This window comes from Gymnoscopelus microlampas (assembly GCF_963454915.1).
Source record: "Gymnoscopelus microlampas genome assembly, chromosome: 2".
Taxonomy (NCBI): Eukaryota; Metazoa; Chordata; class Actinopteri; order Myctophiformes; family Myctophidae; genus Gymnoscopelus; species Gymnoscopelus microlampas.
The window spans coordinates 56631550-56649049 of record NC_139939.1 but is presented as its reverse complement, the minus strand read 5'-3'; the positions used below and the strand labels follow the sequence as shown (position 1 = coordinate 56649049).

Genomic DNA, 17500 nt, shown 5'->3' with positions numbered 1-17500 from the left:
CTTGTTCTGCTGTGCCAGCGGGGGACAAGGTGTATTACTTTGGAGGGTACTATGTCTATATATCCTACACCATGGATCAGATTGATGTGAGCGTCTTCAACACAGTGACTTTACGCTGGATGAAGCTTCCCCCAGTGACACCTGAAAGAGGAGGAACACGTCCTGTTGAGGTTCCCTCCATGCGCTGTGGTCACACAGCTGTGTTGATAGAATCTATCATCTACATCTGGGGGGGTTTAGTGTATTGTAACAGAAAACGGGATACAAGGGGTAGGGTTATATCCATCACAGGGGACTACTTGGAAAACATTCTTTATGCATTTGATATCGACACCCACAGATGGTTAACGCCGGAGATTTCTGGGTTTGTTCCCGCAAAGAGGTCTGGCCACTCAGCCTGTGTCTTGGGGAAGATCATGTTTATCTATGGAGGAAACAGCCAGACTGAATGCCTTAATAACATCTACAAGTTGGACACCGCCACAATGGTCTGGTCTTTAATTAACACCAGAGGTACTCCGCCTTATGCTCCACATGGTCACTCTGCCACCATCATTGGAACAAAGATGTATGTATGTGGGGGCCGAGGGGAACAGTGGGGATGCGACGACAAACTCAGTGTGTTTGACACAGAGACCAACAGCTGGCTGAGCACACCTTCTGTTTGCCAATATTCCCATACCCATTCAGCCTTTGCCTACAAAGGAGAGCTTTACTTCAACTTCCATAATCTGTGGAAGTTCAATGTTGATACATTCCGCTGGAAGAAGGTTGGGCCCAGGGGGAAAGCCGCATATTGGAGTTCTGGTTGGTGGTGTTCCATGGTGGGAGATCGTCTCATCCTCTTTGGAGGATACAGAGACCATGCACAGCCCATCCTACAGATCTTAGACTTTAGTCCTAGTCTGAAGACGTTATGCAAACTAGCAGTTATTCGGTATCATCTGAAGGAGGCGGGACTCCCACACAACATCAGGTGGGAACTGGCAGCCATGACAACAGCAACAGAAGAAAAACTATAATAACAGAAAACAGTGGGAAAAAAAAAACTTAAAATAAAAAGTGAGTTCATGCGGTGTGTCATATCAACACATTCCCTGCCGTTGACGGAGATCTCCGTCATTTCAAATCCACCCGTTCACTGCCATTGATGGAGATCTCAATTATTGTATTTTTATTCTTGAAAATTCCACAAGCGTGAGCTCTATCACAACTTAGGAATTATCCCTCATTCCTAAGTGTGTCATCCCAAAAAATGTCACTTCCGTCCGCTCCAATGTTAGGATTTGTAGAAAAACACTTCACACACACTCTCACACACACACACACACACACACACACACACACACACACACACACACACACACACACACACACACACACACACACAATATCACATCGCGCTGCAAGCGATGTGAGATTGTAGATCAGGGACATTGACTTTCATATTTTTATTTGATATGAAAAACTGAATCCGACCAAAAATATATCATAATAATTATTATTTAAAAAAAAAGTTTCAGCTATTCAAATGGAGTTATGGCTCATTAAAATGTATAATGCTTCTGCAAAATGATCTGAGAGGGTCCGAACTGCTCGGAGGGACTCTCACAGTTTTGAATACGTATTAAAGAAAAACACTGCGCTTTGAATTCATACATCTGACTCTTAACTCTCACCTCAGGTGGTGATGCAATGTTGTTGTCGGGCAGAAACCTTGTATCTCTAACTTTTTTTTCTTCTCGTAAATGTATGCCCTACTTCTTTAAGTGTTAGTGAAAGTAACAAAAGTAGCGATTCTACAAGCTCAAATGTTTCACATTTTGACATGCTTGTAGATCTAGTGCTTCTGCTATTTTTTAATACATTATGTAAGGGTTTTATAATTATTTAACCCATTAAAAAAGTATTAAAGGGATATTTCACTTTCAAATAAAATAAACATATATCAGAAATAAATGAAAAAATGTATGGCAAAATCACGGCCCCCTCACGCATGAGAAGGACATTCTAATGAGTGAGGGGGCCATTACATTTTTCTCTCTTTTTTTTATATGTTTATTTTATTTGAAAGCACTTTAACAAGAGCTTGTGAATGAATTATAACTACATTGGATCCATTTCCTGTAAAGTAAAATTTTTGCACATACAAGGTCTTCCACATTGTATTTGAACCATACATCTATAAACATATTATGTCAAATAATTTCAACCGCGGGTTTGTTTACAGTCTCACTCATATCTCTAGCCATGCTCACGCATGCAATCGTTTTCTTTTTTCTTCTTTTTTTTTTACCAGGGATACATGTGAGTGACACATCACTAGAAAGGGTTGGTATGGTGCTGATGAAAGAGTCTTTTTGAAGCAACATTCTCTGCCAGGTTGAAAAGAGAGATTTTTTGGGGGGAATCGCTTTGGTCTTAGAAATCGAGAGACAGGAAAATAATTTTGCAACGAATCCCACCGTGAATTTGCACGTATTACATCCCCCAGTGTCTTTTCTCTCTGCGTTTGAGGGAACACTCACACAACACCAGTTTTCACGTGCTTTGCCTCCCATCTGTCCTGCATCGTGTGTGTGCATGTGCACGCGTGTGGTGTCACTGTATCTCTTTCAGTTTAGGGATGTTAACATGTCCTTACAATCCCTTTTCTGTGTCCCTGTGTCACACACACACACACGCATGCACACACGCGCACACACATGTACATACACTCTGTATGTCCCTTGTCCTCTCGGGGCAGCTTGTTTGTACTCATTTATACAAATACACTAAGACCAAATGCAGGCATCTGACACGTGTTTAGACTAGTCTGTGTGTGTCTGTCTGTGTGTCTGTGTGTGTGTGTGTGTGTGTGTGTGTGTGTGTGTCTGTGTGTGTGTGTGTGTGTGTGTGTGTGTGTGTGTGTGTGTGTGTGTGTGTGTGTGTGTGTGTGTGTGTGTGTGTGTGTGTGTGTGTGCGTGCGTGCGTGCGTGCGTGCGTGCGTGCGTGCGTGCGTGTGTGTTCAGGGCCCATATCATGGGCCCTGAACCCAGCAGCCAGCTCCATCACTAAGTTGTAAGTAGGACAATTGCACACATTTTTTGAAGGCAGCAAAACAAAGCCATCCGTCTCATTTTGGACACAGTCTGCAAGGTGAACGGCGTTCCAAAAATAACACTATACAGTCATCTGTCTTTCTGGAAACGCTTTCCGTTGCCTTCTGCTTTGCCTAATTGGCCCTTTATCAGCGACGCTTTCCGAGCAAAGCCTTTCGTTTATTTTATAAAGCCAGGCCATTAACCCATTAAGACCGGGAACGCGTCCATGTGCCATATTAAGATTTCTTTGGGGCTATTCAAAAATAGCAGATATACAAGCTCATAGCGCGGCACCGAGTGCCGCGCTATGAGCTTGTAGATCTGCTATTTTTTTGGGAAAAATCATGACGATTTTGTGTAAATCTTTGAATACATATTTTTAAAGCAAACATTTGTAACTCAAATCTTTGCTTCTGGGGGGATTCAACAAATATCTTCTAAATAATATGTTTTTTGAAAAAACCTATGTTGCTATATAATCAGTGGTTCTCAAACCTTTTCATCCCAAAATTATATGTATTTGGCCACGGACCCCCATCTCAAAATATGTTGTTCCAGGGACCCCCTCAGAGGCAAAGATTTGAGTAAAACGTGTTCGCTTTAAAAATATATATATTCAAAGATTTGAAAAACTTTTCCACGATAAAAAAAAAAAATAGCAGATCTACAAGCTCGTAGCGCGGCTACGAAGCTTGTATAACTGCTATTTTTTTGATAGCCAAAGAAATCTTAAAATGACACCGATGCGTTCCCGGTCGTAATGGGTTAAAACAACTAAAGTGAATTTTAAATGTGGGGGTTTCTGTTAGAACACAAAGCCGCCTGTCCCTTATATGGACATGAACCCTAAAGAGTCCCCTGTTCTGAGGCCAACATTCGCAACGCAGCGCATTGTGTGCGTGAAGATTGGCTAATTTTCAGTCATATAGATATTTAGTGTACAGCGAAAACAGGATAGGGCCTAGTAATGAGCCCTGAGAGACTCCTGGTCAACTAAGTACAGGCTCTCAAGATACAGATGGATATCATGTGTGTGGGGTGCAGTGGTGTAAAGTAACTAAGTACATTTACTCAAGTACAATTTTGAGGTATTTTTTACTTTACTGGAGTATTTCCAATTGTCAGTACTTTTACTTCTACTCCACTACATCTCAGAGGCAAATATTATACTTTTACTCCACTACAATCATTTGAAAACTTTAGTTACTATAGTTACTTTGTAGATTTTTATTATTATTACAAAACATACATTAACCACTTCAGCCCTATATACATTTCAGCCTATTTGAAAATGTCCGATCTACAAGCTCACAATGTGACACATTGTGAGCTTGTAGATCTGCTATTTATATTTTATATATCTTTTTTATATATATATATTTTTTATATTTTTTTTATATGTTTTTATACATTGAAAACCTGAAATGGGACATTCTGCATAATGAGTACTTTTACTTTCGGTACTTTAAGTACATTTTTATGCCAATACGTTTGTACTTTTACTCAAGTGCATTTTGAATTCCGTACTTTTACTTGTTACAGAGTATTTCTACATTGCAGTATTGATTTGTACTCAAGTGAAAAATGTGAGTAATTTTTCCACCACTGGACATGTGTCATGTATGACTCAGACCTCCACTACAAAAATGTAATAACATAATAATTAGTGGCAGCGGCGTGCACAGACATTTTGAGGGGCAGGTGCTCAAGTAAATTATACTTTTTTTTGTTGACTTGGTCTGCTCTTTTTTCCCTCTACACCTACACCTCTTTGCCAAAAATAGCCGATCTACAAGCCCACCCACACACGTTGTGGGCTTGTAGATCTGCTATTTTTGGCTAAAGTTCTCCTCAGAAAAGGGATGCTAGGTTTCGAGTGGTTATGGTAAAAAGAAAAATCATATCACATAAAGAATTGGCGGACCCTCTGTAGTAACTCTGAGGACCCCCTAGGGGTCCCGGACCCCCTGTTGAAGACCCCTCCTGTGCTCTTTTTTCAAAAGGGCACTTCTGGTCAAGAGGGCAAAGGGCAGGTGCTCTAGCTCCACCTAGAGTCTATCTGTGCACGTCCCTGTACAAATAATTAGTAGCTGATCGGTCCGACAGGTTGAGAGATTATCTCCAGACACACAGACACATCGTCCCTGAAACTGACTAATTAATGTGTTGAATCCAGTCTGAGAACTAAAAGAATGTTTCTGTAAAACTGCCAGAGCGGCCACAGTATTGTATGAGGAACAATTAAATATGTTTTAATCATCTAAATTATTATTTTTTAAAATATATTTTCTGTTAATCAGTCCCAAAGAGATAGTGATTCATTTTCATGTGAACGGCTAATTGCCCACCTGCCTCCGTCCACCGTGTGTGTGTGTGTGTGTGTGTGTGTGTGTGTGTGTGTGTGTGTGTGTGTGTGTGTGTGTGTGTGTGTGTGTGTGTGTGTGTGTGTGTGTGTGTGTGTGTGTGTGTGTGTGTGTGTGTGTGTGTTTAAGTCAATATGTCTTTATTACGCTCCGTTTACTGCATAGGAACTTCGATCACCGCTAGACATGTAATTAGTCAGAGTATAACCACACACACACACACACACACACACACACACACACACATGCGCGCGGGCGCACGTACGCTGCGTTACCTTTCTCTATCTCTCTATGACAACCAGACAACAAAGGAAGTCATCTTGACTTTTCGTAAGCGTACGTGTGTGTGCGAGCGTGCGTGTGTGTGTGTGTGCGCGCGCCTGCGTGCATGTACCTTCGATCGACAGCAGGTATGTAATTATCCAGTGTGTGCTCAACTCTCATGTGTTCAGACAGTGTATTGATGTCCATTTAAAAGGACCATCTGCAGTCCATGTTGCTTATCAGCTGCTGGCTGCTCTCGAACCCTTATACACACATGCGTACTGTACAGGCAGGGTTCTTCAACAGGGGGTCCGGGACCCCTAGGGGCTAGTGATGCGCCAAAGAGAGAGAGAGAGGGGGACAGAGGGAGGGAGAGAGAGAAGGTGTGTTGTGGTGTTTTTGCTATCTTCCGTGGGTTGACCCGCACCGTCCGCCAGTGGCGTGCATAGACATTTTGAGGGGCAGGTGCTCAAGTAAAAAAACAAAGGGCACCTTGCGCGACGCGTGGAACCGCCGGCTGCCTTAGTAGTGTGAGATTTATAGAAGAAAATTGCAACGCGAGGCGTTGTGGGCTTGTAGATCTGCTATTTTTGGCTAAAGTTCTCCTCAGAAAAGGGATGCTAGGTTTCGAGTGGTTATGATAAAAAGAAAAATCATATCACATAAAGATTTGGCGGACCCCCTGTAGTAACTCTGAGGACCCCCTAGGGGTCCCGGACCCCCTGTTGAAGACCCCTGCTGTAAACTGAAAAAAAAGGGCACTTCTGGTAAAGAGGGAAAAGGGCAGGTGCTCTAGCACCACCTAGAGTCTATCTGTGCACGTCCCTGCCGCCCGCCCCGCGATAATTATGTTGGTATGGTGCTGATGAAAGAGTCTTTTTTTTTTGTAATCTATAACCCGTCCGCCCGTCACGCGGTTCAACCCCGCCGGACCTGTGGCCTAACGGTCGGCCCGTTTTTTTACTTAATTTTTATCCCACGATTTTGTAACCCATTTTTTCACCCAGTGCCAATTGCTTATGTAATCCTGGGCGCTACACTCCCTCTGCCAGCCTATAGGGAGAGCCTAGAGCCGAGCTCATGCCTGCTTCAATGCATGAGAGCTTCTTATCACCCGACAGGGGAGAGTTTCCCTGGTTGGACGTAGCGCGTGGAAGGAACACGTTATTCCAACCAGTTCCTTTTCCCCTCCATCAGGCGCCCCGGCTGACCAGGGGGAGGCAGTATAGAGACCAGGATTACTGCATGTTTTTTGTGAGGGTATTAACTCTTTTAACGCCATTGACTCGAAAATGCGTCAATTACTACTTCATCCACCCACGCCATCGACGCGTTAGACGCGCTTATAGCGTTTTCATTGTTTAATCTGTGATCGCGCTGTTCTGTTTAGTTTCCACCATCAGATACTGTTTTTGTTTTTTTCACACTCACCCGGATCCAGATTCATGACGCAGATTCGTTTCCGGTTTTTGCTTTTCTTTTTTAGGCATTTTAGGCGAGAATAGGGAAACAGGCGTTTTTTCACACGGCATAATTAACGCTCGGAGACCTCTAGTTCTACTTTCTTTGGTCTGGATGACGAACAGTCATCTCCGTCGTGTAAACACATCGTTCTCTGTGGCCGATTGCAGATCTGAGAACGTTACATCCGGATATGACTATGGTCATGTGATCCTGTTTGGAGGGGGCCGAGTGAGTGAGCGAGTATATCAACGTGTGGATCTGCTGCTCTCTGGTGGCCGTCTGTGGTGTGTGCAGACAAAGTCTATGCAGACTAACTTAAATTAATTTAAAAAACAAAATATAAAAAAAACGAAAATCGCTGGCACTGGGCAGTACTTTATGAAAATACTCTGGCAGTCAAAGAGTTAACTTGATGTGTTTTTTTCTGTGTCTCCTCCAGTATGACTTCGTGGAGCTGCTGGACGGAAGCCGCCTCATCTCCAAGGAGAAGCGAGCGCTGAGCGACGCGGACAACGCGCGCGCTCGCTCCGCCTCCTCGCCGGCCGCGGGCGCGGGGGCGGGCGCACAGGAAGTGATGGAGGAGGCAGGTGTGGCGGGGCTGCTGGGCGCGGCGGCGGCCACCGCCAACCGCCACGTGCGCTCCGTCAACGTGCACGAGGCCGGCTTCATCCAGTTCCTGGACACGGGCATCTGGCACATGGCGTTCTACAACGACGGACGCAGCACCGAGCAGGTCATCTACAACACCATCATCATAGGTGAGGAAAAAAAAGGTCCAGGAAGAAGTACTCAGGTATTTGACTTGAGTAAAAGTATCAATACCACGATATATATAAAAATACTCTGTTACAAGTAAAAGGCCTGTGTTCAAAATGTTACTTGAGTAAAAGTACAAAAGTATTGGCATCAAAATATAATTAAAGTACCAAAAGAAAAAGTACTAAAATGTTTGAAAATAGCCTATAGGTATAAAATAGGGCTGAAGTGGTTAATGTATGTTTTATAATGTAATAATTTATATCTGCAAAGTAACTAGTAACTTAAGTTTTCAAATAATTGTAATGGAGTAAAAGTACAATATTTGCCTCTGAGATGTAGAAGTAAAAGTACCGAAATTTAGAAATACTCCAGTAAAGCAGAAACACCTCAAAATCGTACTTAAGTACAGTACTTGAGTGAATGCACTTAGTTCGTTAGTACACTACTGCTGTAGGCTATATGCACACACTGAACAAATGAAGAAATTGATTATATTTCCGTTCTAACATTGCACCTGGCTACAGCTGCTATTGACAATGAATCGATACCAACCAAGCAATACAATTACTCACTGCTCCCCTCCAAACAATGTCTTCTAATCCAAACAAAAACATCCCTTTCTACCTACATTAATGAAATGAAAAAAAAGTTAAAATCAATATATTTTAAAATATGTATTGTATATTGCACATATTGCTATAGACCATATTCACACAGCGGCCATGTTGCTATTACAGTAAGTCAATGAAGTGCCACCCGGTTGAAAAAAATCAGCATTACACCACTGGCGATGACAATACATTTTCGATATAGGTGATGATTGACAGGATAAAATCCCTCAACAGCGACACCCGCAGGCAAAGATTTCTTTTTTTCATTGCAGTTGAAAAGGCTTTAGAAATGTGAGAGAAAAACACCTGCAATGGCTCACTGGAGTGGAATTTCCAGTTAAAACTTTGCATAGACGTTTGAAGGACCATGACAAAGACTTTTAATGTGTTGTAAAACTGAATGTCATGAAACCTTTAAGTGTCCTAAAGGAGGGTTTTTGAGGTCCGTAATTTAACGGTAGATTAATTCACTGGCAGTGATTTCTGCTGTACAGAAAAAAAGGGATTCGATATCTAGAATATGAATGTATTTGTCATGTACAATGATGACATCATCATTTTGATTTTTAAACCAGAACATATTTTCACATCAGTTTCATAAGAAGAAGACAGAATCATTAGAAATAATGGCCCATGGCCCGAAGGGGGCCTGTCTGCCAAAAACATAGTGTGTGTGTGTGTGTGTGTGTGTGTGTGTGTGTGTGTGTGTGTGTGTGTGTGTGTGTGTGTGTGTGTGTGTGTGTGTGTGTGTGTGTGTGTGTGTGTGTGTGTGTGTGTGTGTGCGTGTGTGTGTGCAGCATGTCAGAGGGGAGAGTGAGAGATGATAATTGGAAGTGAGAAGGTGTTGATTGGCTGACGGGCGGTAACCAGGGCAACCAGCTGCGAGAGGGGTTGACGGAGAGGGCAGCGTGTCCGGCATCATCAACTAACACTCTGTCCTCTGTCCCTGTCTGTCTCTCATCTGTCTGTCTGTATGTCTGTCTGTCTCTGCCTTTTTCACACCTCTCTGCCTATTTATCTCTCCATCTCTGTCTCTGTCTGTCCGTCTCTCTCTCTTTCTGTGTCTCTCTCTCTGTGTGTGTGTCTCTCTCTCTCTCTCTCTCTCTCTCTCTCTCTCTCTCTCTCTCTCTCTCTCTCTCTCTCTCTCTCTCTCTCTCTCTCTCTCTCTCTGTGTGTGTCTCTCTCTCTCTCTCTCTCTCTCTCTCTCTCTCTCTCTCTCTCTCTCTCTCTCTCTCTCTCTCTCTCTCTCTCTCTCTCCCCCCTCAATCAGAGTCGATCATGGAGTGTCCTCAGAATTGTCACGGAAACGGAGACTGTCTGTCGGGAACGTGCCACTGTTTCCCAGGGTTCCTCGGGCCTGACTGTTCCCGAGGTAAAACGTGCAGGCATGCACACACACACACACGCACACACACACACACACACACACACACACACACACACACACACACACACACACACACACACACACACACACACACACACACACACACACACACACACACACACACACACACACACACACACAGATGACAAACAACACGTGCACACGCACGTTGACAGCGTGTGACACCATGTGAGAGGCAGTAATTGGTGGGACTTGTTATCTCAGCGGTGGATGTAACCTGCAGATGCTGAAGACTTCACTCTATTACTGTCAAGAACCTTGATTTCTCTCTATCTCTCCCTCCCCCCCCCCCTCCCTCTCTCTTTCTCTCTTCTTCCTGATTTTTTCTGAGCTCGTAGATCGCCAGTTCAAATATTGATTATTTTGGGCGGTCCACAGTTCAAATATAATTTATTTTGGGGGGTCCCCAGTCCCCAGTTCAAAAATATGATTATTTTGGAGGGTCCCCAGTTCAAATATGATTATTTTTGGATCACTCACAGCCTTAAAAGTTTTGTGAACCCTTGTATCAACCTGTCTGTTTGTTCCCCTGTCTGTCTGTTCCCCTGTCTGTCTGTGTGTGTCTGTGTGTGTTGCCTGTCTGTAGCTGCGTGTCCGGTGCTGTGCAGCGGTAACGGTCAGTACTCTCGTGGGCGGTGCCAATGCTACAGCGGCTGGAAGGGGACGGAGTGCGACGTTCCGTCCAACCAGTGCGTGGACATCCACTGCGGCGGACACGGCATCTGCATCATGGGAGCCTGCATCTGTAACACCGGATACAAGGGGGACAACTGTGAGGAAGGTGAGAGAGTACAGCAGTCAGTGCCGGCTCAATCTGGGAACCCATCGCCAAATGAAAAGGAAAAAACAGCGCCCTCTGCTGTTTTTTTACTATCTCAGTTGGCTCTGGGAGGAAGTCGACAGGGACGTGCACAGATAGACTCTAGGTGGCGCTAGAGCACCTGCCCTTTGCCCTCTTGACCAGAAGTGCCCTTTTGAAAAGAAAAAAAAAAAAGTGTTTTTTTTTCAGTTTACAGCAGGGGTCTTCAATAGGGGGTCCTCAGAGTTACTACAGGGGGTCCGCCAAATCTTTATGTGATATGATTTATCTTTTTACCATAACCACTCGAAACCTAGCATCCCTTTTCTGAGGAGAACTTTAGCCAAAAATAGCAGATCTACAAGCCCACAACGCCTCGCAGCTATTTTTGGCAAAGAGGTATAGGTGTAGAGGGAAAAAAGAGCAGACCAAGTAAACAAAAAAAAGTATAATTTACTTGAGCACCTGCCCCTCAAAATGTCTGTGCACGCCACTGGAAGTCGACGTAGCACACGTGCGCAAGGAAACCTGGGTTTTGGTCTGCCTTCAGCCTTTCACTTCCGGTGGTGCGACTGTGTTTTCATTCCCACTAACAATATTTCTGCACAGAACACTAACACCACTTCTCCCAGAGAACATGGATGGTTTTGGTTATAAGCCCACTTGTTTCTATGATGAAAGAGTAAGTTAAAATGTGAATATCTTTCCGTGGTTCTGTCTGCTCCGAGGACGCTATTGTTAAATTAGTTTCGGTTTGTTTCTAGTGGGGAAGGATCGGTGGACACGTAAATCCCGCCCACTACATCTGATTGGGTAAAGCGCGGCCTGCTTCCTGATCTGAAGGCACGCCCACTTGTAGGCCAGTGCGTACGTGATATGACGACCCCCCCCGACAGATTCAAACGCAGAGCAGAATCTGTTCTTGAGAGATTAGTGCCGGCTTAATGCAAGGGCTTTAGGTTCTGCAGCACAGGGCACCAACGTTGGGGGGGTATTTATGTAGAATTTTGATGTATTTGTGCTTTACTTGAGTATTTCCAGTTGTCTATACTTTTACTTCTACTCCACTACATCTCAGAGGCAAATATTGTACTTTTACTCCACTACAAGTATTTGAAAACTTTAGTTACTAGTTACTTTTCAGATATAAATGATTATATTAAGAAACACACATTAACCACTTTAACATGAGAGTGAATCCACGTTATCAACAATGCCAGGCTATAAGGGGAATTCCCCTGTAGGCTATTGGTTGAGACAATGTTTCCCAAACAGTGGGTCGGGGACCCATAGTTGGGTCGTGGACCAATTTGTATGGGTCGTATCATACCTAGCTCAAATATAATTCACATAAATCAGAGAAAACAAACAAAGCATCTACATATTTACACATAGTACCTGAGGTATAAGACTTAAAGCTGTGTGAGCACATAGCAGCAGATGAAGGTCTCCCCATGCATTAGAACCGTGGTTTTCACCCCTTATTCATATCAAGGTCCATTATTTATTCGGCATTTGAGCCACGGACCTAGCTTGGTAAACTCCCCTCCCTCCGGAAATCTCATTTGCATTTTTTTGCATCCGAAACGCTGCGTATTCGAACCAATCAGCGGCTGGCTAGGGGCGGGATCATCCAATCACCTGCCAAGTAGCTTGAACAAAAATGAAAACGCCGTCTGTCATCGATTCTGCTTCCGAAGTCTCAGATAGAAGTAGGCTGTGAAACAAATGTGTGTCGCAAGCTTCTTCCATTTGACGGAGCCAGGTTACCACGGACAACCATTTGATGAGATTTAGCCTCTTAGACCAAAAACGTAGTTTGTTATGAATATTTTGTTATCGTTGGATGAGATTTTGTCCACACAAATTGTGTAGACTTATTGTAAATTAAGTAATGCAGATGTGTAACAATAATTTAACTCTTGAGAGTGTAAAATGAAACCAAATGGACCCGTAAGGGTCCATTTGGTTTCATTTTACACTCTCAAGTGTTAAAGGAGGAGTTCACCCAAAAAAATGACTTATTTTCTATCAATTACACACCCCATGAAGCCTTGATTTCATGGATTTATTTTAGTTTTTGTGACATTCCTAAGACAATAATTTGATGACCGTGTGTATTTCCGGTAGGAGACACAAATAATCTACTTTGTGTCTCCTACCGGATACATTACCCGGTAGGAGACGGGAATCTAACTATTAGCTTAGGAATGCGACAAAAACAAAAAATAATCCATGGATTCAAGGCTTCATAGGGTTTGCAATTGATAGAAAATAAGTCATTTTTTGGGTGAACTCCTCCTTTAAAGATCTATAAGGGTCCATTTGATTACCAACTCTCCATCATTCAGCTGGGGACCACCTGGAACCCCCTCAAGGACTACTGGTGGTCTCCGGACCACTGGTTGAGAACCACTGCATTAGAAGGAACTCTATCATCAGTAACCAGAACCAGGGATGTGTGTGTTTTCAATGAGTTCTATAACGGGGTAAATGTGGAGTATAAAAGTTGAACGGGCCCTTATAGGAGGGCGGGGGCGTGTCTGATCACATTAATATCAAGTATCTAAATATTGAATCAAGCGACTTAAAAACCGTCTGGGGTGCAACGCACACAAAGGCCCCCGAGTCCAAGTGAAAATGACATCAGAAGTGTCTTAAAGTGAAATTCCCCTTCAAGTGGTAAACCAAACAAAAACATGACTTTTGGGGGGGGAGAGAGAAGGGGGTGGGGGGATCTGTTAAAGGAGTCTGCGGTCACTTTTTTTAGCGTCTGCTAATGAGAAACGGCTTAGCGTGCTTTAAGCTGAACCTGGTACACACTCTAGTTCCTACCAAGCACTTCTAGAGAGAGAGTATGCTAGACGGTATGGTCAGTGATTCTCAACGTCCGGCGTGGACAGTGGTGTAATGGTGATATATTTTTTCGGCTGAACGGTATTTTAACCCATTAAGACATGAGGCCGATTCTTACTAATGTCCTCTAAATCCTAACAGTTTTCTGAAAAAAAAACGTATGTTTCTGTATCAGTGGTGCTCAAACGTTTTCATGTCAAGGACCCCCAAAATGATATGTATTTGGGCCGCCGACCCCCATCTCAAAATGTTTTGTTCCAGGGACCCCCAGAAGCAAAGTTTTGAGTTAAAATCTTCGCTTTAAAATAATATATCCAAAGATTTGCACACATTTTCACGATTTTTCAAAAATAGCAGATCTAGAAGCTCGTAGCGCGGCACTCGCCAGAAGTATTAAGTGCATTCTCTTCTAAAACAAGCAACTAAGAGTATACCTAGCGCTAAAGTAAAAGTGCAATATATCAGCTACCTACTTTCATAAACAGATGAGACAAAGTAGGAAAATCAAATGAGCAATAGCTAAAACAAATAAGTGAATCGAATAAACAAGATCCAATAAGACAAGAGCTCGTACAACTAATTGACAACAAGTAGGCCAGGCAAAGAGGAAGGGTAGTGTAACAACACAGAGATTTAAAAATCAACTAAAAGCAAGAGTAAAGAAATAGGTCTTGAGCTGTGCTTTCAAGCTATCCACAGAGGCTGCCTATCTTAGGTGTATCGGGAGTTTATTCCAAGCCGTCGGGCCGTAAACTATGCAGACTCAGTTTGAAATATACAAAACAATTGCCAACGGCCTGGGGAAATGTTCACGACATATTTGAGATATCTTTTCGCCACACCAAATACATTTATCCCCCCATAAACTTTTTTTTCTAAATCTTTTTCAAAATGAGTTATGACAACATAAGCCCCTGTAATGGCTACAGCTTAGCTTGCGAAAATTAATGAAGGAAGATGGAAAGAATTATGTCAAGTTTATTGAAAGCAAAGGGGGATTTCAACGGGATTTGTGGCATCTAATAGTCTGCTGGATGTTTTGACGTAATGAAGAGTTATGCGTCGGAACATTCCCGTCAGGAAGCAATAGCTTCCGCCTCTATTAAACGTGAACCCCTAGCAGCATCTGGGCGAAACATTCGGCGCAAATAGTCGATTCTCATGTTGCGTCACTTGTAAGATTGGCTCTTGTACAGTTTACAATGCATTTAGCGGACGCTTTTATCCAGAACGACTTACAATAAGTAGGTAAACGCATACTTAACCCATTAAGACCTGGAACTGTGTCATTTTTAGATTTGAGCTAAAAAGCATTATTTACATTTTGGGCTATTCAAAAATAGCAGATATACAAGCTCATAGCGCGGCACCGAGTGCCGCGCTATGAGCTTGTAGATCTGCTATTTTTGAAAAAACGTGAAAATGTGTGCAAATCTTTGAAATATATATATTTTTAAAGCGAACATTTTTAACTAAAATCTTTGTTTCTGGGGGTCCATGGAACAAAATATTTTGATGGGGGTCCGCGGCCAAATACATATCATTTTGGGGATCCTTGACATGAAAACGATTGAGCATCACTGATATAGAAACACACGTTTTTCAGAAAACTGTTGAGATTTAGGAGACATGTAGAATCGGCTTCAGGTCTCAATGGGTTAAACGTGAACCCCTAGCATCTGGGCGAAACATTTCGGCGCAAATAGTCGATTCTCATGTTGCGTCACTTGTAGTAGATTGGCTCTTGTACAATTTACAATGCATTTAGCGGACGCTTTTATCCAGAGCGACTTGCGATAAGTAGGTAAAAGCATACTTAGGGGGGCACGGTGGCGCAGTCGGTAGCGCTGTCGCCTCACAGCTAGACGGTCCTGGGTTCGATTGCTGCAGGGGATGATGTGGGCGCCGGGGGGCGTGTCTTCTCCTCCGCGTCATCAGTGCCCGTACCCTACTGTAGGTGGGGTTGGCGAAAGGGCCTTTCTGTGCAGAGTTTGCATGTTCTCCCCGTGTTCCCTAGGGCAGTGGTTCTCAAACTTTTTCATGTCAAGGACCCCCAAATTGACACTTATTAGCCCGCGGACCCCCATTTGTAAAGATAAGCCAGGGACCCCCATAAGAGAAGATTTTTACGGCTCTAGCAGTGATTCTCAACCATTTTAATTTCAAGGACCCCCAGTTTGACATGCATAAGGCTACGGACCCCCATTTAATGGCATTTCTATCTCTGGGACCCCAATTCATATTGTAAAATCAATGTTAATTTAACTCTGAGAGTGTACAAATGGAACCAAATGGACCCGTTAGGGTCCATTTGGTTCCATTTGTACACTCTCAGAGTTACAGACCCATAAGGGTCCATTTGGTGCCTAATCTATCATTTAGCTGGGGACCCCCTGGAACTCCCTCAAGTACCCCTGGGGGTCCCCGGACCCCACTTTGAGAATCAATGCCCTAGGGTATAGGTACCCTCACAAAAATGTAGTAATCCTGGTCACTATACGGCCTCCCCCTGATCAGCCGGGGCGCCTGATGGAGGGGAAAGGAACTACTGGGGAAACTCCCCCCTGTCAGGTGATAAGAAGCGGCCTGCTCACTCCTCATGCATTGAAGGAAGCATGAGCTCAGTTTGGGTTTCTCCCCAGGCTGGCAGAGGGAGTGTAGCGCCCGGGATTACTTAAGCAATTGTCCACTGGGTGAAAAAAAACGGTTACAAAATCGTGGGATAAAAATGTAGAAAAAAAAATGCATACTTAAAAGTAGCATCGGCTAATCATCTGGGGACCCCTCCAAAATAATATGCGTCCATTTGGGGGTCCTTGACGTGAAAAAGGTTGAAACCTGGTGTAGAGGGAAGACAAAAAGGGAGGGGGGGGGGGTCTCCAGTCGACTATATAAGCACACAGAGTTTTAAGTGGGCTTTTTAACCCATTAAGACCTGGAACTGTGTCATTTTTAGATTTGAGCTAAAAAGCATTATTTTACACTTTGGGCTATTCAAAAATAGCAGATCTACAAGCTCATAGCGCGGCACCGAGTGCCGCGCTATGAGCTTGTAGATCTGCTATTTTTGAAACATCGTGAAAATGTGTTGCAAATCTTTGAATATATATTTGTTTTAAAGCGAACATTTAACAAAATATTTTGATGGGGGTCCGCGGCCAAATACATATCATTTTAGGGGTCCTTGACATGAAATAGATTGAGCACCCACTGATATAGAAACATACGTTTTTCAGAATACTGTTGAGATTTAGGAGACTTGATGTAGAATGGGCTTCAGGTCTCAATGGGTTAAAAGCACATGTGCGGCGGGTTTCAACAGTATAGTGTTCCCAGAAAGCTACGCCCGCTGAGCCGTGCGGTTCTGCGTGGGAATGTTAGTTAGAAACAGCTCCGCGGCAACACGTGTTGACAGCAAACCTTCCAACGCAATCTACTCAAGAAGGAGCAAATTCTCCCTCACTTTCCCTCTCTTGCTTTCTTTCTTTCTTTCTTTCTTTCTCTATATATCTCATTATGTCCATCCATATGTGCCTTATGGCACAGACTGGAGTACTTGCAGTGGTGGAAAAGTACTCAAATGTTTTACTTAAGTAAAAGCATCAATACTGTAAAAGTATTGATAAGTAAAAGTCCGGAATAAAAGACACAATTACTTGAGCAAAAGTACAAAAGTGTTGATGTCCAAATGTACTTAAAGTACCAAAAGTAAAAGTACTAAAATGTTTGAATTTAGCAGATCTACAAGCTCACAACGCATTGCGACGCGACGCGTTGTGAGCTTGTAGTTAGGCTATTTTCAAATAGCCTAGGTATAAAATAGGGCTAAAGTGGTTAATGTATGTTTTATAATTTAATACATTATATTTGCAAAGTAACTAGTGACTAAAGTT

At 43.2% G+C, this 17500-nt stretch overlaps 1 protein-coding gene across 6 annotated transcripts in view; it reads left to right on the top strand.

The window, feature by feature from the left end:
• Positions 1-17500, top strand: part of tenm3 (teneurin transmembrane protein 3) — a 663973-nt gene that overhangs the window by 460195 nt on the left and 186278 nt on the right. For all 6 annotated transcript variants that reach the window (XM_084080238.1, XM_084080236.1, XM_084080237.1 and 3 more), the window contains 3 exons: positions 7614-7932; positions 9815-9916; positions 10539-10733. In XM_084080238.1, coding sequence (XP_083936364.1) covers positions 7614-7932; positions 9815-9916; positions 10539-10733 — 616 coding nt within the window. The remainder of the gene's footprint in view (positions 1-7613; positions 7933-9814; positions 9917-10538; positions 10734-17500) is intronic.